The sequence below is a fragment of the Zosterops lateralis genome (genome assembly GCF_965231275.1).
Source record: "Zosterops lateralis genome assembly, chromosome: 32".
In the NCBI taxonomy this organism is placed as follows: domain Eukaryota; kingdom Metazoa; phylum Chordata; class Aves; order Passeriformes; family Zosteropidae; genus Zosterops; species Zosterops lateralis.
The window spans coordinates 2,914,961-2,936,176 of record NC_139792.1 but is presented as its reverse complement, the minus strand read 5'-3'; the positions used below and the strand labels follow the sequence as shown (position 1 = coordinate 2,936,176).

The 21,216-nt window shown below is 49.6% G+C and overlaps 2 protein-coding genes across 2 annotated transcripts; both read left to right on the top strand.

The window, feature by feature from the left end:
• On the top strand, positions 1 to 6,553 carry LOC310920872 (keratin, type II cytoskeletal 6B-like; the record flags this gene model as incomplete). Its single annotated transcript, XM_083880930.1, has 9 exons — positions 1 to 540; positions 1,692 to 1,906; positions 2,956 to 3,016; positions 3,291 to 3,386; positions 4,129 to 4,293; positions 4,752 to 4,877; positions 5,437 to 5,657; positions 6,006 to 6,034; positions 6,150 to 6,553. 9 exons carry the CDS (start codon positions 1 to 3, stop codon positions 6,551 to 6,553), a joined length of 1,857 nt encoding a protein of 618 aa, XP_083737056.1.
• A 4,847-nt stretch (positions 6,554 to 11,400) lies between these two features.
• On the top strand, positions 11,401 to 16,749 carry LOC310920870 (keratin, type II cytoskeletal cochleal-like; the record flags this gene model as incomplete). The annotated part of the gene is made up of 9 exons (XM_083880928.1): positions 11,401 to 12,132; positions 12,953 to 13,173; positions 14,020 to 14,080; positions 14,607 to 14,702; positions 14,809 to 14,973; positions 15,094 to 15,219; positions 15,525 to 15,745; positions 15,859 to 15,893; positions 16,301 to 16,749. The coding sequence occupies 9 exons, from the start codon at positions 11,401 to 11,403 to the stop codon at positions 16,747 to 16,749; spliced, it is 2,106 nt and encodes a 701-aa protein (XP_083737054.1).
• Between the last annotated feature and the right edge of the window lie 4,467 nt (positions 16,750 to 21,216).

Sequence of the window (21,216 nt, the reverse complement as noted above, 5' to 3'; positions counted from 1 at the left end):
ATGAGCCGACAGTGCTACACCTCTGGCTCCATCCTGGGAAGACGAGGCTTTTCCTCGGCATCCGCTGTCTGCGGCCTAGGTAGAGCCAACAGCAGTTCAGCCTCCGTGTGCCAGCCTGTGGGACGGAGGTGTGGGATCGGTGGCTTCAGCAGCCGCAGTGTCTGTGACCTGGGCAGAGGGCAAAGGATTTCCTTCGGCGGGAGCTGCCGCAGCAGCGTCTATGGCAATGCCGGCGTCGGGCGCTGTGGCGTCGCCTACGGCGGGGGCCGTTTTGGCACCGTCGTGGGCTTTGGGAACTGTGCCAGCTTCGGGGGCCTGGGCAGCTACAGAGGCCTGGGGGACGGCGTGGCCATGGGGGGCTACGGCGCCAGCATTGGCATCGGCGGAGGGAGGTCCGAGGGGATTCGCGGCGTCAGCATCCACCCAGAGCTCCTCAAGCCCCTGTGCGTGGGCGTGGACCCTGAGGAGTGCCAAGTGCGGACCCACGAGAAGGAGCAGATCAAGAACCTCAACAACCAGTTTGCCTGTTTCATTGACAAGGTGAGACCCCACTTTCCCTGCCTCGTGTCCCTCGGCTCCAAAAGGTGCATGTCCCCAGAGACAACATGGAGAGCTCTTTCTCCTCATGCCCTGGTATTTAAATAGTTCTGATGAGCCATGGTGGTCCTGGCCTGGAGACCTTCTGGATTTAAGCCTTGCACCAAAGCAACACCGCCAGTGTTGTATACCTTTGGATGGTCACCAACCTTCTAAAGAGCTCAGTCAGGAGCAGCTCCAGGGATATAGTAAATCCAAATCTGTTAGTGATGAGATGAAGACACAGAAGGATAGGAAATTTTATTTCAAGTGCATAATCTGATGTTGCTCTCACAAATCTATAAACTCCAAAGGACTTCTGCATTCTTAAAATAGTTTGTGTTTCATGAAGGTGATGTGGAAGCATGGATTTAACTAAAATGGGAGGGTTAATTAACTAAAATTAATTTCTCTGTCCCTCCACTCTGTGAATGAAATGATTTGGTGGTTTCTTAAAAAGATGTAATTTATCATTGTTTTCTTGGCTACATTTAAGGGTTTTCATAACTGTTTAGAGAGCTGTTATGGGAAAGAATTTTTCAAACAGCAAAGAAAATCTGCTCTTTCTGATCTGATCTTGATTTTCCTGGAGAGTTGTTCTGCAACTGGAAAAACTGAATCCACCCAGGAGCAGCAACTCCTGCTTCTTCCTATTTGTAAAATGACTTATTCATGACCCATCAAGCTCCTAGAGAGCCCTTTAATCTAGAAGCAGAAATGCATGATAAGTATCCACAACTGCAGTTTAAATCAGATACATCCAAATGAGGTCCTGGATGGAGTTTTTAGTGCTGAGAAAGGCTTGTTACTGCCCTGGGCCCATCGGGAGGCAGAGGATCCGGTTCGTGGGGAGGAGGGGAGGTGTTTGGCTGAGCCAGCATTGGTTGAACCCAGGCTTGGCCTCAACGCAGTGTGAAGGCACTGATGTTGCTCACCCTGAGATTTGAGTGCTGGGTGGGACCAGTTTAGCTCGAGAAGATGCTGGTCCCACTCACTCCCCTGAGACAGGATCACCTGACCATTTGCAATTCTGATTTGATTTTCACTTTTCCCTTTGGGAAGTGCAGAAGCCCTGAGACAGAAGATCCTGACTGTTCCATCTCTTCCCTGCCCAGGTGCGGCTGCTGGAGCAGCAGAACAAGGTGCTGACCACCAAGTGGGAGCTGCTGCAGCAGTATGTGCTCCCAGCGTCCCGGAGAAACTTGGAGCCTGTGTTTGAGAACTTCATCTGCAACCTGAGGAAGCAGCTGGAGTGTGTGATGGGGGAGCGTGAGCGGCTGGAGAACGAGGAGCGGTGCCTGCGCGACCTGGTTCAGGAGTTCAAGTGCAAGTAAGTCACACACAGGGAAACTGCAGACCCAGATGCTGCTGGCCTGGGTGGTGTTCCTGAGTGTGAATCCAAGGAAATTGCACTGGATGGATCAACAAACTGGGGCACAGGGAAAGTCACTGCAATACTGGGTGAATTTCCTGCACTGGGCATCTAGTGCTGCACTGGAGATGGTGCTGAGGGATTGGGAGACGTTTTCAAGCCCAGTTTCCTCATGGAGCAGGATAGGAAACCACTTTTCCTCTGTCTCCTGCATACCCCTATGGTTTGCCATATCAAATCTCTCCCATCACCTGTGCCTGTGTCTTCCCCAGTGCCATCCATTCCCACAAAACAAACAAAACCCTCAGCCAATTTCCTCCACCCCACTCTTTACCCACATCATGTTGAGATTCATTCTCTCTTCCCAGAGGGAATGTGGGAATTGTTTTTTTTCAATCTAAGCTGTAGATACTCCCTAATATCTCCCCATGTGCTCTACTAAGCCATTAACCAGGTCACTGGATCAACTTTCCTCAGAGTTCATCAGCTCAGGTGTTTTTTCTTGCTGAGCCACCACCAAGCAGGTCCAACTCACAGAATCAGTATCTTGGGAAAGTTCTTGCAGGTCCCAATTACTGAGTCATTATGCCCTGACTGTGCTACCTACTGCACCCTGGAATTTCACAGGTTGCTCAAGCTCCTGACCTTCCCCTGAGGTATTTTGGCCACAGTCTCCCCATAAACACTCAAAGCAGAGTCCTGGATGCTCTGGAAAAACATCTCACAAAGTAGAAGGGCTGGAAGCAGCAATCTAACCCTCTAGCTTTGAATTGCTGGTGTTTTGGCTGTATTTTCTGTCCTCTGACTCCAGCCAACCCAAACCGCTGGTGTGGCTAAAACTGCTGAGTAAAGCCCAGTTAGGGGATAAGAAACAGCAATGAAGCAAAAATAATGATAAAAAATAAGGTGCAAAGTGAAATCTCATTTCCCATGGTCTGCACTGGATGGTTGGGTGATGGAGATGGGACTCCCAGGGCTCAGCATCCCCCCACTCCACTTTCCTGCAGGTATGAGGATGAGATCAACAAGCGCACGGCAGCGGAGAATGAGTTTGTGGTGCTCAAGAAGGTGAGTTAGGACCAGCTGAGGGTGGGCAAACCTTGGGCATGGGGTCAGTGGGAGACACAGGAAGTCCTGGCACCATGGCACAGCCTGATGCCCCAAAAATGAGGCAATCCAAGGAATCTGAAGGGCCTCTCTGAGGTTTTCAGCACATGCAGCCCAAACCTACATAGCACTAAGGGTTGGAAATAATGGGGTTACCTCCAAATCTAAAGAAAACCTGGGATTTGCCGCAGTCATTACTTCACCTCTTTTCACCAAATTCCTGGTATCTCTCCAGGACGTGGATTGTCTCTACCTGACCAAGGAGGAGCTGGAGGTGAGGGTGGGTCTCCTGCGGCAGCAGCTGGAGTTCCTGAAGTGCATCTATGCCGAGGTAAGGGCTCCTGACCCAATCTGCTCCCTGGGGAGCAGATCATCATCTCCTGCCCTCCCCACATGAGTCTTATACCACGAGTGCAGGGAAAGGTGTCTTTTCTGAAAATCCTGGAATTGCAGCCCAGAACTGTATGTCTTTTTGATGACAACACTGTCACACCTACTTTGGGAAGGGAAAGAGGGTCTTGGTTGTCTCCTACATTGCTGCCCAAAAGGGGAGGGATCTTTCACCTCAAAACCTCTCAAATTCTAATCCAAACCATCCCTGCACTTGCCAAATATTTCTAGCACTTGATTTTATTTTTTTTTTTTTACATTGGTCAAAATATTTTTATGAAAATAATACTTCAGTCTAAAATTCCACAAGTTTTTAACAAAACACAAAGAGGACACTTTACATTGACACTTTTTTGAGCTCTGTGGGGCTCAGTGGGGCCCAAGGAACTCACACACGAAGGATTCCCAGTCCAGGAAAGCCCTGGCAGAGCCAGGAATGCAGGAGTGGGTTGCTCCACCAGGATTCCCTGCCCTTCCTTAGGAAAATGCACGCAGACATCCCATGTTATGCCACCAAAAGAGGTGCCAGCTGCCAGGTTGTGCTGGACATGAGTCACCCAGCTGGAGAACCCCACACTGGGAGTTCAGGGGAGAACCTCCTCCAACCAGACCCCCTGGCAGAGGTTGCTGCTGGCCTGGCTGGGGCTGGTTGAGGGAATGGAATTGATGCTCTGGTCCTGCAGGAGAGGGCTCAGCTGGACTGTCAGCTGTGTGACACCTCTGTCATCGTGCAAATGGACAACAGCCGGGACCTGGACATGGAGGGCATCATCAAAAGTGTGGAGTGCTGCTACGAGGAGATTGCCCAGAAGAGCAAGGCTGAGGTGGAGGCTTTCTACCAAACCAGAGTGAGTATTCCATGAATGTCCATGACAGACCATTTCTGAGACCATTCCTAATCTCCATGATTCAACTTTAACCCACCCCACATTGTGTATTAGCTTAAGTTTGCTGAAGAAAGTTGTACCAAAAAACCCAAATCCAAACCAACCTTAGAAGTGCGGTTTGAGACATTTCAGTGCAAGCAGAACACATCAGAGTGTTCAGAGATGTCCCCTTTGTGCACCCTGAGGAGCATCTTTCCTTCCCAAAGGGCAAATTATAGAACCCCAAGGCTGGAAAAGATTAGCAAGTCCAGGACTCACCTGAGACTCTCTCCTTGTCCAGGCTCAGGCCATGTCTGGGTGGTGCCCTGGAGACACCAACCTTGGTGCAGCTCCAGAGACTTCCATCTTCCCAGGGAGGTAGGGGGCCCTGGGAAGGGGCGATTTGGGTGCATTGACATCATCCTATTCCTGTGTAACAGCTGGAGGAACTCCACAGCAGCCGGGGCAAGTTCTGTGATGATTTGAGGAACAACCAGAGTGAGATTGCCGAGCTCAACAGGATGATACAGAAGCTGCAGTGCGAGTCGGACAATGTGAAGAAACAGGTAGGACCAAGGGATGGATCCACCTGGGAGTGCAGCTCCTCTGTCAAAGGGCATTGTCCTACCAGCTCCCACCCTGAGGACCTGCAAAGAACCCCCGGCCCAAGATTAGATCTATTTTAACTTCTCATCTGCTGTTCATGCATAGAAAAATGCAGATTTATTTCTCACTTGGAAAATAAGAACTGTGTTGGTTTGGCAGTACCAGAATAAGTGTTTGCTGTGGGCTCCCACCAGGCTGCAGCCAACAGATTCCATCCTCTTCATCCCAAATAGCTTGGCCACCACAAATCCAGTCTAAATTTTGGCTCTCTGGCACTTCCTGGCCAAGAAATAAGGGGTCATATGAGCAAAGCTGTCGAGATACTCCTTGACATCACCCTTGGCTGCCTTCTTGCCCAAAGAGATTGTGCCTGGAAGTGTCCAAGGCCAGGTTGGATGTGGTTTGGATCAGCCTGGGCTAGTGGAAGGTGTCCCTGCCCATGGCAGGAGGTTGGACTGGGTGGGATTTACTTTCCTTTACTGAAGCTTGGTGGGAATGTCCTGCTGTGGCTGTCCCTAGATCTCAGCCCTGCAGACAGCCATCTGCGACGCCGAGCAGCGGGGAGACTGCGCCCTCAAGGATGCCCGGCAGAAGCTGGTTGACCTGCAGACAGCTCTGCAGCAGGCCAAGGACAAGATGGCCTGTCTGCTCAGGGACTACCAGGAGTTGCTCAATGTCAAGCTGGCCCTGGACATTGAGATTGCCACTTACAGGACACTGCTGGAGGGAGAAGAGAGCAGGTAGGAGCAGCCTTGTAAGGATGGTCAGCAAAAGACAATGGGAGGAGAAAGAAATACTGCACCCAGGGCTGCAGCGGGGAGCAGGGTCCCTTTTCCCTCTCACTGGGTGCAGAGGGGATCACACTCTCATCCAAAAAGAGGATGGGATATTAGTATGGCCGTGGAATTAGGGATCTGACCTTGCAGTGCTTTGGTGGGCAATTTGAACAAGCACCTCTCAGCAGGGTGCACCTAAAGAGCCGAAGCGCATGCCAGGTCTCTAAGGAGGCAGTGGCTGGGCTCTATTTGACTGTGAATTTGAGGACTATGTCCCTGAATACATCTCTGAGACGTTTCTTTCCTTGACAGGATATGCACCGGCAACCCTGTGAGCGTAGGTGAGTTAATGACCCCCACCTTAATTTCCTTATAAGCCTTTTAAGCTTGTAACGCTCCTTTTGAGCCGGGTTTTCGCTGCTCTGGGCGTGACCGAGCTTGTGTTTCGTCCCGCAGCCGTGGTCAGCGGCGGCGGCACGGTCGGGGAGTGCCGATCCCTGTCTGGAATTGGAGGCAAATGCACTGTCAAGACCGGAGGGGCCGGCGCGGGGCTGGGCATGGTCTCGTCTTTCGGAAACGCCGGGTTCAGCACCCGGAGCGTGGATTGTGTCTCCAAGGTCGGGGCAGGATTCGGGGCCAGAAGCGCGGTCAGCTGCGTGGGGAGGGAAGTGCTCACCGGGGTGGACGGGGTCCAGTGCGCCCCCGCCATGGGCAACCTGGGCAACTTGGGCAACCTGGGCAACGTGGTGTGCGCGGGGGTGGAGCAGTGCGGGCCCGGGCCCGTGATCATCCCCGGGGCCCCGGGGGTCTGCGGGAACAGGTTCAGCACAGCCGTGCGCGTGGTCAGGACGACCCGGTAGAGACCGGCGGGGCCCGATACGGCAGATTTTATAATAATCAGCATTTCTGCAATAAAAACAGTATTCCCCCTCCCTCTGACGGCCACAGGGATCACACAAACATGCGCTAGGACATCGCTCTGCCTAAACCCATTGCCTGACAAAACCCACCCTCTCTCTGGTGTCTTTCTTGGGGGAAACCCCCACCTGCCCCCCTCAGCCAGGTGAGATTTTCATTTCAGAGACCATTCCTGTCTCCGCACATCATCTTGGCTTTTCAGTCACCCTTCCCTGCTTGACCCCTTTCCAGCAGAGACTTTCTTTCCCTAATGCAGCTATTGCAAAAGGATGAAAAATTTGGTCATCCCAACTTCAGAGAGAGAAGCCACAATTTAATTGTCCGAGATGAAGCTGCAGCTGTAATTTAACTTCTTTAATGACAGCAGAAAATCCAATTTTTCCTGTTTACAAGAGGGTAGGGAATGCTTATGCAAATTGGTCCAGGTTGCTACACCGTGTTTGGTAGAGCAGATTTTAATTATGCCCCAACGAGCACCTTATATTTCTGTAGTTAAATGCATGCATTGTTTTTCCTGTGTGCAATAGACGGAGTTAAAGCTTTTAATGTGTAAGTGAACAGAGTTATTACCCTTCGCTTACTCCAGACTTTCAGCTGTACCTTCAATAAACTCCATGCATAATTCATGCGGCACTGCTTGGGCTTTATTTCCCTCCCTGATATTGCAAATCATAGAAATTTCCTCAAACCTCAGTCTCCAAACGGGTGGAGTTTGGAGCTTCAAGAAGTTTTTGTCTGCTCTCCTTCCTGAAGCACCTTTGCATACCTTTATTCTATCCACTGATTAGTGTGGCCACAAGGAAGTCTGGAAAGGAGGTTATTTAACCATCTATGGGATATGCTGTTTGCTTGGGATCTCCCACAGTGTCTGGGATCTCTGGAGATGGAACAAAAAAGCAGCCAGGCCCTTGTCTAAAGAAAAAAGTGAGAACCAGCTCAGGGAGTAACAGGAAAATAATCCCACACCCGTGAAACCCTCTCATGAGAGTGGGTTGATTTTAGACGAAAGTAAGAGGAAAGTTTGGTTCCCCAAAATGCAGCACCAGGGGCTTCTTCCTCAACACCCACCTTCCTTAAAATATGTGAACTCACACAAAGAGCAGGGTCTGGAGATGTGGCTGGATGTGCCCCTCCAGGGAGGGAAAATCCTCTCTCACAATCTTAGGAAACTGGGATTTAGGAGAAATCACATTGTCCTCTCCTTTTTCTCTATGAGGGTCATAGAATTCATGGAATATCGTGGGTGGGAAGGGACCCACAAGGATCATGGAATCCCAATCCTGGCACTGCACAGGACACCCCAAAAAGCTCACCAGATGTTTCAGTGTTGTTCCAATGCTCCCAGAGTTCTGCAGGGCTCCCAGTTCTCCTGGACAGTGACCCACTGATGGGTCTCTACAACTTGGCTGGGGGAATCGTGCCACGGAGACAACTCAACCCAGCTGGATGCACAGCTGGAATCACAGGAAAACCAACCAACCCTTCAGCTCCTCCCTTCTCACAGCTCCCCCTGGCACAGCCAACAGCCCCTCAGCCAGCTCTGCATCACCCTTGGAGAAATCCCTACGTGCTTGTCCAGCCTGGAACAGCACAGGGTGTGGGCAGGTTCCTCTGCCTATGAAAGGCTCACTGAGAACCAGGGGCTGTAATTTATTCTCCCATGTCCCACTCTGCTTCCAAGACTTCCCTGCTGACTCACGGCTTCTTTCCCTCGGCCTCTCCAAGGCTGGAGGATGAGCTCAGCCCCCATCCCAGACTCAGTCTGTCCTCACTGGTGGGATGAAGATGAACCCACCACAGGATGAGTTCAGCCTCTGCTGCTCTCCCAGCATTGAGCATTCCAGCTCCCCTCGTAGTGTGTTGGATGTGATCAACAGGGATCACCAGGGAGCAGAGCAATAATTCTATTTTAAGAAATGCCACAGTGACTGGGGGGTAGTGAAAGCCAAGAGGGTCACCCCTTGGTGAGAAAGCAAAACTCACCCCACTAAAGATGTTTTTGGAAATGTTGTCTTCATCTTTCCTGCTCCATGAACACCACTCAGGCTCCATCTCATTTCTATGTAAATACCAAGCAGAAACACCCAAAACAAGAAGCTTCCAGTGCCTCAACAGCTCATAATTTATGTTGATCATCTCCCTGCAAAGCAATACCTGAACACCAAACACCAGCCAGCTCCCCAGGGGACAAAAGCAGTCTGGCAGCTCTTGCATTTCTGGGAGAAAACCTTTAATCATCCCTGTCCTCAACTCCCAACTATTGCAAAACCCACATTTGCTGCTGCCTGCTTGAAGATGTTCTCATGTAGGTCAGGGTATTTTGGAGACAAAAAAGCCAGGAATGTGATTTTGGGGCAGATGGAGGTCAAATCCTGCACAGTGTCAGTCTGGACAGACCCTTTTGTAAACTGATAGAGTCTAAAACTGTGGATTGGTTGGGTTAGAAGGGATCTTATAAACCGTCTCATTCCACTCCCTGCCATGGGCAGGGACACCTCCAATATCCCAGGTAGCTCCAAGCCCCATCCAGCCTGGCCTTGGACACTTTGAGGGATAGGGCAGCCACAGCTGCTCTGGGAAATCCATTGCAGGGCCTCACTACCCTCACAGGGAGGAATTTCTTCCATATGTTTGACTTCAACTTTCCCTCTTTCAGCTTGAACACAGACCCTGGCAGAGTTGATCCAAACAGATGAAAATGCCGTATTTGCCTTTGGGTTTGAAGCCCCAACCCTCAGCTCCTCCAGACCACCAACCAGCCCAGGAAGGAAAGGCAGCATTTTTCAGGAGGCCTTTGCATCGCTCACATACCCTGTGGATAACGAGCCAAGGGGAGAAGAGTATGGGAGCCTAAAGTGACAATTCCCTTTTTCTTCTTGGCAGCCCCACCTTTAATCCCATTACATTCATTCAGCTCTAACATCTGATCTGAACCCGTTCTTCAGCTTCAGGACGAGCTGCCTTTACTGGGGTCAAGGAACCATGAAGACAAAATCTCATTTTCCCATCGCACCCTGGCTTTGAATTTTATGCAAATCATCAAGGCAGTGGATGCTCATGAATTTCAAGTGACATTCCAGATTCAGACCCACATTTTCCGAAAAGAAACAAGCTGACCTGCACCATCTGGGAAATATTTCTCACTGCAAAGGGTTTCAGTGCCCCAACTCTTCCATTTGAGCCTACCTGGAAGCATTTCTCCAGGGATAATCAGATATTTGGTCTTCTGTATTCAGTAGCACCTGTTTAATTGTTCTTCCAGAGATGCCAGTGAGATCTTAGCTCCTTAGTGGTTTTGTAGCACTGGGGCACAGGGATATGTTTTGAAGAGCAAGTAGAGTCCTGTTCTCTAAATATATCTAAGCTCCAGTCCTGCAGAGTGCAGGCAAAGCCACCAGAGCAGCACCATGCCAAAAACCAGCTGAGCTCTGACATGCGAGGGATAAAATACTCTCAACACTGCAAGTTCCACAAAGTCTGAGATGCCAGAAATTGTCACCACACCCTGTTACATTTGATCTTTTTTCCCAAGGACTCCAGGAAGTAAAATAAGGAGAATTTGTGGGAGTGTTTTTCATGCTGGTTAAATCTGCTTTTGGCAGCATTTTGGATGGAAGGTTCAAAGATCTTTAACAGAAATCAGAGCTAGAGAGAGCCAGAAACTCAGGAGTGACTACATCCTAAAGTGGGCAAATGGCATTGTTTGACAGAGCTGAGCAGAGAGTTTTTCAGAAAATCTGACTCTTTTTCTGAAATGGTTTTTAGGACAAGATGAAAATGGGTCAATCACATCATCAGCTAGCTGGAGAAATCACAACACAGCCTCTGCGTGGAATGCAATTGTCCTCTGGAAATGCAAATATCCAGAGGAAAAGCCTAGAAAACCTGCCATAGCCTAAAGAATGAATATAAATGGGCAAAATTTGAGGTGATATTTACATCTGGAAAGAAGAAAGAGGAAAACTTGATCAGGACCTCTTTGTCAAGTCATCCCAAAGAGATGGTCCCTGCCCAGGGAGCAGGAATAGCAGACTGGATAAATTAGAGCACAAAAAGGGATGTCAGGTTTCATGAACATCAAACTGTCTTCTGCCTTCAGGTGAAGAATGAATTATTTTTGTTCAGACTTAATAATTTTGCTCTCACTGTCTGTCACTTGTGTTAGTCCAGAGGACTCTCCGCTGTTCTCTGTGTTGATGTGTTACATCTTCTAAGTAGAATAATTCCCAATAATGTCTTGGGACTCCAAGACATTATTTCTGGCTTTATAACATTTAAAAATTATTTTCTTTCACAGTGAGGAAGTGAAGAATCATGGAATCCCAGAATGGTTTGATTAGGAAGGAATCTCAAAGACCATCTCATTCCCCATGTCCCATGGGCAGAGACACCTTGCATTAACTCACGTTGCTCCAAGCCCCTCCCAACCTGGCTTTGGACACTTCCAGGGTTAGGCAAAATAATACAAAATAAAATAACCCATCTCTGCGAGGAGACAGAGGTTTTGCATCAGGCTGAGCTCTCACTGCCAGAAATCTGGGCGTTAGATAACTCTTCCAGCTGAGTGGATCCAGCCCCAGGAGGTGTGTTTGGGTGCAGTCAGGGTTTAACAAGTCTCAGGAAGACAGCTGCCTCCTTGCACGTCAAAACCATGAAGGCACTAAATTGATCACTGGACTTCCATGCAACCAAGCCCAGATCCTGGGGGATAAAAGAGGCCCCCGTAATCCCTTTCCTCAGAGTGCTGTGGAGTCTCTCTGTCTGTGCAGGGACCTTCTCTGCTGCCGCGATGAATCGGACGCTCAGCATGAGGGCAGGAGGCGGAGGCCGATCCTACAGCGCTGCCTCGGCCATATTTCCAAGCAGTAACAGGGCTGGCTTTAGCTCTGTGTCTGTGGCACGATCAGGAGGAGGAGGCTTTGGGAGGCTCATTGGAGGAGGTGGTGGTGGCAGTTCTGGTGGTGGTGGAGCTTTTGGCAGCAGGAGCCTCTACAACCTTGGTGGTAGCAAGAGGATTTCCATAGGGGTTGGAAGCAGCTTCCGAGCTGCTTTTGGAAGTGGAGCTGCCAGTGGCCTTGGCCTGGGAAGTGGAGGTGGAGCAAGTGGCTTTGGGCTTGGCAGTGGTGGAGGTGGTGGTGGGCTGGGGCTGGGGCTTGGTGGTGGAGGAGGCGGATTTGGTGGTGGCCTTGGGCTGGGGCTTGGTGGTGGAGGTGGTGGATTTGGCTTTGGTGGAGGTGCTGGTGGACTTGGCAATAGTGGTGGGCATGGAAGTGGTGGAGGGTTTGGCTTTGGTGGACTGGGGACATTGGGAGGATTCCCTCCGGGGCTGGGTGGTGGCAGGAGCCCAGCAGGGTTTTCTGGTGGCCCATCTGGAGTGGGTACAATCCAAGAAGTGACTGTGAACCAGAGTCTCCTGGCACCACTGAATCTGGAGATAGATCCAAACATCCAACAGGTGCGGAAAGATGAGAAGGAGCAAATCAAGACCCTCAACAACAAATTTGCTTCTTTCATTGACAAGGTGAGACTTCACTGGGTACTCTGGATCTGTGGTAGAGGGGGAGTGAGGATCTAATAAGTACAAAAATACGACTTCAGAGATCTCCAGTCCTTCACTAATTTCCTCCCTTCATCTCTGCGTTAACTCCCTTGAACAATAATGTCCTTCTGAACATTTACGGGGAGAAAGCAAAATAAGAAAATTGTAGGAATAAGATTAGATCTAGGTTCTGTGTCTAACACAGATTAGTTGAAATGGAGTAAGTCAGTTTTGGGTCCCGGTCTAGTGGCTCAACCCAACTCTCTCTCTGGGCACTCACACCAGATGTCTTGGTCTTTGTTGTTTATTGCCTGCAAGAAAAAATCCTTTTTGTATTGACTCAATTGACTCAACCACTCAAGTCCTTCCTTGGCTTTTAATTGGATAAATATGTTGTATGTGTGAGCAAGAGGAAAGGCAATTAAGCCTTTTAGTGTTGGTTTTCAGACCTTGGCTTTAATGAAGAAAGATAAATATCTTACAAAGAAAGAAACCCCAGAGGGTGTGAAAGAAGAGCTTCACTTTCTATTGAAGAAAGAGCTGAACCCAAGTTTTCTTACCATCGCTTGTTGCCTTCCTGAATTGTATTGCCTCTGAAGAGAACTGTCCACTGAGGGTGGATTTGCTCAGCTACATGTTGGGCTAACACAGCCCTGGATAATCCAGAGGATATTCCCAGTTTGGAAACTCTTAGTTCAGGAATTCCTTGGCTCCTGCCAAGAATCACTCCCAGCTATTGACTATTAGCCGTCAGCTCACAGGTATCTTCTTGCCTAAGCCTCTTCTGCTTCCCAATGCTCAGGTTCGCTTCCTGGAGCAGCAGAACAAGGTGCTGGAGACCAAATGGACCCTTCTGCAGGAGCAGGGCCAAAAAAACAACTCCGGCAAGAGCAACCTGGACCCGCTGTTCGAGGCCTACATCAACAACCTGCGGCGGCAGCTGGCCAACCTGCTCAATGAGAGGGGACGCATGGATGGGGAGCTGAAGAACATGCAGGACCTCGTGGAGGACTTCAAGAACAAGTGAGTGTGAAATGGGGTGTAAATTGTTTAGTTGAACAATGAGCAGCTGGAGTTTTCACACAGAGGGTGGCCAGGCACTGAACAGGCTCCCCAGGGAATGGTCATGGTCCCAAGGCTGCCAGAGCTCCAGGAGTGTTTGGACAAGGCTCTCAGGCACAGGGTGGGATTGGTGGGGTGTCCTGTGCAGGGCCAGGAGTTGGATTCAATGATCCTCATGGGTCCCTTCCAACTCAGCTGAAGTTGTTATTCTATAATTCTGTAATTCTAAGACTCTGTGATTCTATAATTCTATGATTCTATGGTTCTGTGATTCTATGGTTCTATGATTCTATAGTTCCATGATTCTATGATTCATCTCAAAAATTTCAATTTCTGAAAGTCAAACATCCAGCCAGACGTATTAATGGAAATTTCTCCAGGAAAGGGGAAAAAGTGTCTCCAGTTTGTGCTCCATTCTGTAACGTAGAACATTACTAATCACTTCCAATACCTCCTGCTCAGAGGTATCTCTCCCTGCAGGACCCATTTTCCCAACAACACCAAAAAGGGTCCATTGACATTTTTCCCATCAAAAAATTGAGACTCAGCCAAGACACAGCACCTTGCAATGGCTCTTGCAACGGAGAATCCTCTAAACCAGCTTTACCTTTGTTCTGTCTGCATTAAGTCAAAAACGTCCTTTCCGCCTTTTGAGAAATCGGAAATCTCACATATTTGAGCTGGACAGTTCCCAGGAGGCTGATTTGGAGATGCCATTCCCAGTCCAGACCAACTTGCAGTCCTACCTGGACACTTGTTCTGCTTTCCAAGGCCTGATCCAGCACTTCTTTCCCTTTATTTCTGCAGATATGAAGAAGAAATCAACCGGCGCACTGCAGCAGAGAACGAATTTGTGGTCCTCAAGAAGGTGGGTGAGATAGGAGGTGCTGCAAATGCTGAGCCAACCCCAACCATTGCACAGATTGGGAATATCCTGGGGGATGGGAGATCTCATGGAGATGCATCCTCATCCTTTAGAAGGGTTTTAAGTCACCTTTTGATCATGGTATTGCGGGTAAGGAGTGGTATTTCTTGTAGGAGGGAAGCAAAATCTCCTCCCACTCCTGTCCCACAACACACACACAGGTGTAAAACAGACCATGTAGAGACAAAGGGGATCAGTTGTGCTGGGAATCCCAGGTACCAAGGCCAAAGAGCCAGGACCTCCCTCCTTATCCACCTCCAAATTACACACAGCACTTTTCTGGGGCAAGAGTTGCCCTCTTGGTGCTCTGACAGCAGGATGTGCCAAGCACAGCTTCTCTACCAGGCAGCAGGGAAAGGGGCAGCCTCGTCTCCAGGCATGGTAATTTCTTGGCTGTGCCAAGGAACTTTTTCCTGGCTGAGAAGAGGATCCAGGTGCCACAGATGTCCTCACAGCTGCTCTTTTCCAGGATGTGGATGCTGCTTACATGAACAAGGTGGAGCTGGAAGCCAAGGTGGATGCCCTGAGCGATGAACTCAACTTCCTTCGAGCCCTCTACGAGGCGGTACAGACAAATCCTCAATTCCTGTCCTGCCATTGTCCTTGGCTGGGGATTGCTACCACACCAAGGGTTGGGAGAGGTGAGTGCAGCTCCTGTGTGCCTCCCACAGGAGCTGGCCCAGCTCAGCGCCCAAGTGTCTGACACTGCCGTCATCCTGTCCATGGACAACAACCGGGACCTGGACCTGAGCAGCATCATCGCCGAGGTCAAGGCTCAGTATGAGGACATCGCCAACCGCAGCCGCGCCGAGGCCGAGGCTTGGTACCAAACCAAGGTGAGCTGACCCATCATTGCCACAGGAAATCCCTGCTGTCTCTAAGAGGGGCTGTTTGAGCCACATCTTGTCCAGCCAGACAGCTCAGACGGTTCAGTTACATCTTCCTTTTTACCTCAGTTTGAGGAGCTGCAGGCCACAGCTGGGAAACACGGTGATGACCTGCGCAACACGAAGGGGGAAATCTCAGAGCTCAACCGGCTCATCCAGAGGATCCGCTCTGAGATAGAGAACACGAGGAACCAGGTAGGAATGGCAGAAGGAGCCAACAGAGCCCCATTCTGTTGTCCCTCAACACCATAGCTCAGCTTTGCTGATCGGGGGCTTTTCCAGCCTCATTGAAGGTGTTGAATTCCCTCCTGGAAATGGCTTCACACTGTAAAGTGTAACTATTAAGTCATCCTTGCTAGCCTGGCATTTCAACTCCAGCCGTGTTAGCTCAGCTGGAACATTTTCCATGAACATCCTGGCCAGAACATCCCATTTTCTTCCTTGGGTGACTCTCACCAAAAGGGAAGAGCAGCTTTCCAAGCCCCTCCCATTCCTTGCAGTGTGCCACCCTGCAGACGGCCATCGGAGACTCTGAGGAACGCGGGGAGCTGGCCCTCAAAGATGCCAAGACAAAGATGATTGACCTGGAAGACGCCCTGCAGAAAGCCAAGGCTGACATGGCCAGGCAGCTCCGGGAATACCAGGAGCTCATGAATGTCAAGTTGGCCCTGGACATCGAGATTGCGACCTACAGGAAGCTGCTGGAGGGCGAGGAGAGCAGGTGGGAGCAAAATCCTTGTGGGGATAATAGTGACTATAACTTTTCCCATCAGAGGTTGGTTCCTCTGCCTGTCTCCACAATTTTGCACCAATTTCCTCTAATTCCCCCCACAGGCTCAGTGGGGAGGGACTGAACCCCATCAGCTACTGTAAGTATCACAATTCTAGATCCCAAAGTCTGGCTTTGGGAGCAAGGCCTGGGAGAAATCTTGGGAAAAGGGAAGTTTTGCCTCACATAAGACTTTTGGAGCCCTCCGCTGTCATTAGGGGCTTGCACAGGGGATGGAAGTTGGGTTCATGTCCTGTGGGTCAAGGTCCTGATGACGGTGCTTCCTGGAACTGGGTGACTCCCCTGAGAAGCTGTGGCTGCCCCATCCCTGGAAGTGTCCAAGGCCAGGTTGGATGGGGTTTAGAGCAACCTGGGATGGTGAAGGAATCCCTGCCCATGGCAGGGACAGGGATGGGATGACTTTTATGGCCCCTTCCAGCCCAGCCCATCCCATGATTCCATGACTGTGAAGTGGATCTCCAACCCTCTGCCTGCTTTTCCTTGCAGCAGTCATCAGCTCCGGCGCCGGCATTGGTAGTGCCGTAGGAGGAGGATTTGGTGCTCTGAGCCTGAGTGGAGGCGGCGGCGGAAGTGGTTTTGGCCTTGGAGGAGGTGTTGGAAGTGGTTTTGGCTTTGGAGGAGGCGGCGGAAGCAGTTTTGGTCTTGGAGCTGGCAGTGGAGGAGGAGGAGGCTATAGTTTTGGAAGTGGAGGAGGACTTGGACTTGGGGCTGGAGGTGGTCTTGGGGGTGGATTTGGAGGAGGGAGTGGTCTGGGTACTGCTGGCAGCTACAGCCATGCTGGAAGTGGCAGCAGTGCTCTGAGCACCAGCGGAGGGAATTTCAGCTCTGGAAGTGCAAAAGGCACCAACCCAGGTGTGAAAATCGTCTCCAAAACCTCCTCCAGCAAAAAGAGCATAAAAAGCCAAAGCCTGAAGAATGCCACGGAGTCTGAGTGAAGCCAAGCCCAGACCCTCCCGTGGTTCCTCTGTTCCTCCTGCCCACCATTCTCCCCCACCTCCACCCCTCCAGCTCCCCCTGCCCTGCTCCTGCTCTGTAGTTTTCACACATTTGGATCTCAGGTCAAGAAAAGCAGTGGAACAGACAGAAACCAGAGCTCTCCAAGTCCCTGGAACGGGAGTTTAAGAAAACATGGGCCTAAGTGATTGTTCTGAATGGGGAATTGGTTTGGTTTTCCATTTATTTGTTTTTAATAAGGCCAAGCAGTTTTTGATTGTGGCCACCCACAGCCATCAGCTAAAACAGAGCAAATAGCAGGGAAAGTTTCAGCTCAGTTCTGTCCCCCAGAAGCCCAGGGATGGGCTGGGAATGTGTATTTAGCTCACCCTGCTTTGCCTTCACTGCTGGAATGAGCCCAACCTGCTCCTTCACAACAGAATCTGCATCAGAGATCTGGGTTATTTTTCTGCTGTCTAGAAATACCCCTGGAGACTACTCAAAGATCCCAGGCAGTGGCTTGTAATGTCCCTCTTAAAATATCCTTCATTCTGAGTCACTCTGGTCAGATGGAAAATCCCACTTTCCTTCATTCACAGCCAAGTTTTGAAAGATATGATTCTTCCAGATATTGCCAAGTTTTGGTGCTGAGTCAGCTCAGGCATTTGAGCCTGACCAGGGATTTGGAGCAGCAACCTGAGATCCCTCCACCCACAGATGAGAATTCAGTGTGCCATGAGCTTATCAAAAAACTTTTCTCAAATCACTCTCCCATTCCCATCCTTTCTCTTCTTAAATGAGTTTGCCCATGATGGCCCTTACATGAAACCTCAGGAGTGGTTTTTATCAGAGGATTCATCAGTGATTGATCCAAACCCTATGAAGAAGGGCTTGTTTTCTAAATTATAGGATTTTTAAATTCTAAATAATGTCTGACACAATGAGTCCTTCAAAAGCAAGATCAGTGCTTGCTGTTAAATGGAGTTTCTGTCCTGTCCCATGCAAGGTTTTGCTGGAATGTCTTCAAAAATTCCCAAATCCTCCAGCAGTTCAAGTCTTGCCTTCTTTCCCCACGGTCCTTGTTGCAGCACGTGGGCCAAGTCTGAGACTGAAAAACACACTGGAAAAGCTGCCTGAAGGGCCATGTCCACAGCTCCTGGAGGAATTCCAGCATCTCCTCTCTCTGTGGGTTCCTCTGCCAAATGAAAGACCTTGGGAAACTCGGAAGTGCAGCAGGTTCCAGACCAATGTGTGGGAAACGAGGCAGTGCAGAACAGGATCCCAAAGGAACTCCAGTGTCTCAAATCTATTTTCCCTTTTCTGGTGGAATTTACCCCTCTAGCCTTCCACTGTGTCTTTTTATTTTTGGAAAGCACCATTAAAAAAGAAAATTGCAGCTTTTTATACTTCCGTAATAGTGATGCAACTCCATGTTTTCCTTCCTCTCTCTATTTGGAACGTGTCCAATAAAACCAGATTGTAACTTATTTGTTCTTTTTATTTATCTTTTTATTTTAAACTAGAACCAGCAACACAAAATATTGTCAACCTTCATCAGAATGAGATGGAAGCACATTTGTTTTACTTCTAGGGAAAAACTTTGAAATTCTGATTAAATTATAATGAAAATCTCGAAATTTGGTTGTCCCAAAATAAATGGAAGAATTGGAGAAAACTGGAGAAGGAAGAGGCAGAAGAGAAGAACGGTGGAGGTTTATCCTTAAGTGACGAGATAATTTGTTACATTTGGTCACAGTTTTGGAGATGGGCACACCAATGGGATTGGCTGGGGTCCTCTGTTTGCATTCCAGTCCAACCTATCCTTGCCTCACCCAGGGACTTGTTTACTTTTTATTCTTTAACAAGGCAAGTTAGTCAAGTTCAATTCAGTTATGGCCAAATTTATCTGTGCAACTTCAGATCAGCTGCAGCTGTCACAATAATTAATCACCATTCATTTCTTAACTTATTTGGGTTTATCCAAAAGCTTTTCTTCCATGAAAGGGAGGGCTTGGGGCAGCCAGGCAAAACCTCAGGATTTAATTTTTGCTTTCTTAAAAAGCCAGAGCAAACCCAAGTGTCTCCAAGGCTCTTGGGGAGGCTTTATCTGGAAGATCTGGACGGGATGGGTGCTGGAGCACAACAACAGCACTGATGCAGCTATTTCAGTCAGTCATTGAAAAAGGAGAATAAAACCAAGAAAAAGTGGAGAAAAAAACCCTCAGTCAAATGTTATTGCAAAGCCCTTATTGAATTTCAAAGGCTCATATGCTTTGCTCTGCCCTGACCTTGCAACATCCTGGCCCTGCATAACTCCAGGCAGAACCCGGGAAGGAGTAGGAACATGGGAGGGAGCAGGAACATACATGCCAGCGTGTCCTGGCAAGTTCAAAGAAGATGCTTCAGCAAAACCTCACTCAAACCCAGGTACACCAAAACACAGCAACATCTCATCCCCTTTGCCCAGGAAATCAAGGGAGCCTCTGTGAAAGACCAAATCCAGGGACAGAACTGGACTCAGAATCCCAGAATCCTATGATAGTTGGGGTTGGACGGGCCCTCTGGAGCTCATATAGTCCAACCCCCTGCCAAGACACAGACACCTGGAGCAGGTGACACTGGAGGGCATTGGTGGTCTTGGAATGTCTCCAGGGGGACAATCCATGACCTCCCAGGGCAGCTCTTCCAGGACTCTGCCACCTCCATGGAAAGAAGTTCTTCCTGATGTTGGGGTGGAATTTCTTGTGTTCTAGTTTATGGCCATGACTTCTCTTCATGGAATCACCATGCCTAGAGTTGTCCAGGGAAGGACTGGATGTGGCACTCAGTGCTCTGGGCTGATGACAAGGTGGGGATCAGGCACACATTGGACTGGATGATCCTAGAAGGCTTTTCCCACCTCAGGGATTCTGGAATCCTTGTCCTGTTGCTGGGAACCACTGAACAGTCTGACACCATCCTCTTGCCACCCCTTGGAGATGTTCACATGGATTGATGAGAGATCCTCTCAAATGAGATACTTTTATGGATATTTGGATATTCCTATGATTGTTGGGATCCCCTCTCAGTCCTCTCTTCTCCAGACTGACCTCACCCAGCTCCTGCCATTTCTCCTTACCAGAGAGGTGCTCCAGACCTCTCATCACCTTTGTGACTTCCACTGGACCATCTCCAGGAGCTTCTTGTCCTTCTGGAACTGTAGAGTTCACAGCAGAACACAACACTGCAGACGTGGCCCCACCAGGGCCAAGTAGAAGGGCAGGATCCCCTCCCTGACCTGCTGGTGATGCTCTTCCCAAGGCATCCGAGGATTCCATTGGGAATTCCATTCTTTCTGGCTGCAGGGACGCAGTTGGCTCATGGTCAACCTGTCATCCACCAAGACTCCTCAGCCCCTGCTGTCCAGAGGATGTTGCAGACAGGCCAAAAAACCAGTGAAGGTTAAAAATAAACTCTGAGTCACCTCAATTTCTGACCTCTCTGAATTGCACAGGTAATGTGTGAGGATTTAACACAGCTCGTGACAACCCAATCTTAACCAAACTGGAGAGGTTTTAACATCTATTTTCCCATCCCTTCTGAAAAAAAGAGCAAATCAGAGCTCAGAGGCAGCTGAGCTCCTGCAGAAAGGAGCAGTGTTCCTCTTCCTTTTTCTCTGCAGTGCCCTCACTCTCTGGGAAATTCCCTGTGACATGTTCTGCCTCTCCACAGGGAACTGTCCCACCTGAGGGGCCAGCACAGCCTCCCTGCAGTCCTGAGCACCTTCAGTGGGACACTGCATGTGAGCAGCACAAACCAAGAAAGGACACTGTGAGGGATTGAGAGATTCTGCAAGAATTTTCCTTGTTTTGGTGCCTAAACCATCATTTGTTTTGCTCTTCCAAATCCTTTGGAATATTCCACTTAATTGCCATTGTCTGCAGTAACAGGCTTTCCTAGAAGAGCTGGGGAAGTAATGACTCCCTTCCACATGAATCTTTTCCCTCTGCTTTAATTAAAACCTGTGCTCCTGTTCCCAGGTGTGACTTTGCATAAGCGATTTGGGAGTCAAAGGCAAGTTCCCTGCCTGGCCCCTATCCACAGGCTCCTGGCACAGTTGCGCCAGTTCACATGGGCAGGCATAGGAAAGCAAACCTCTATGGATCTGCCATGCTTCAAACAGAGTATTATTTATTTTCAGTATCATTGTTTATTTGCAGCACCCAGAGGTCTCATGGCTGTGGTTCCTGCCGCTGTGAAATCGGGGGTCGCTGGGTTTGGGTGGAGCAAGGGGTAAAGATTTCCCAGCAAAACGCTGCATTTCCAGTGCACAGGAGATTCCCACATCTCTACTCCCGGGGTGAGAGCACCCCCTTGCTACAGCCCAGCTCCCTCCCCGTCCATGGGAGGGATCTTGGATCAGCTCATCCAGGGATCGGCTCTGATGGCGCCCGTGGTGACTCACTATTGGAATCAGGAGCGCTAGAAGG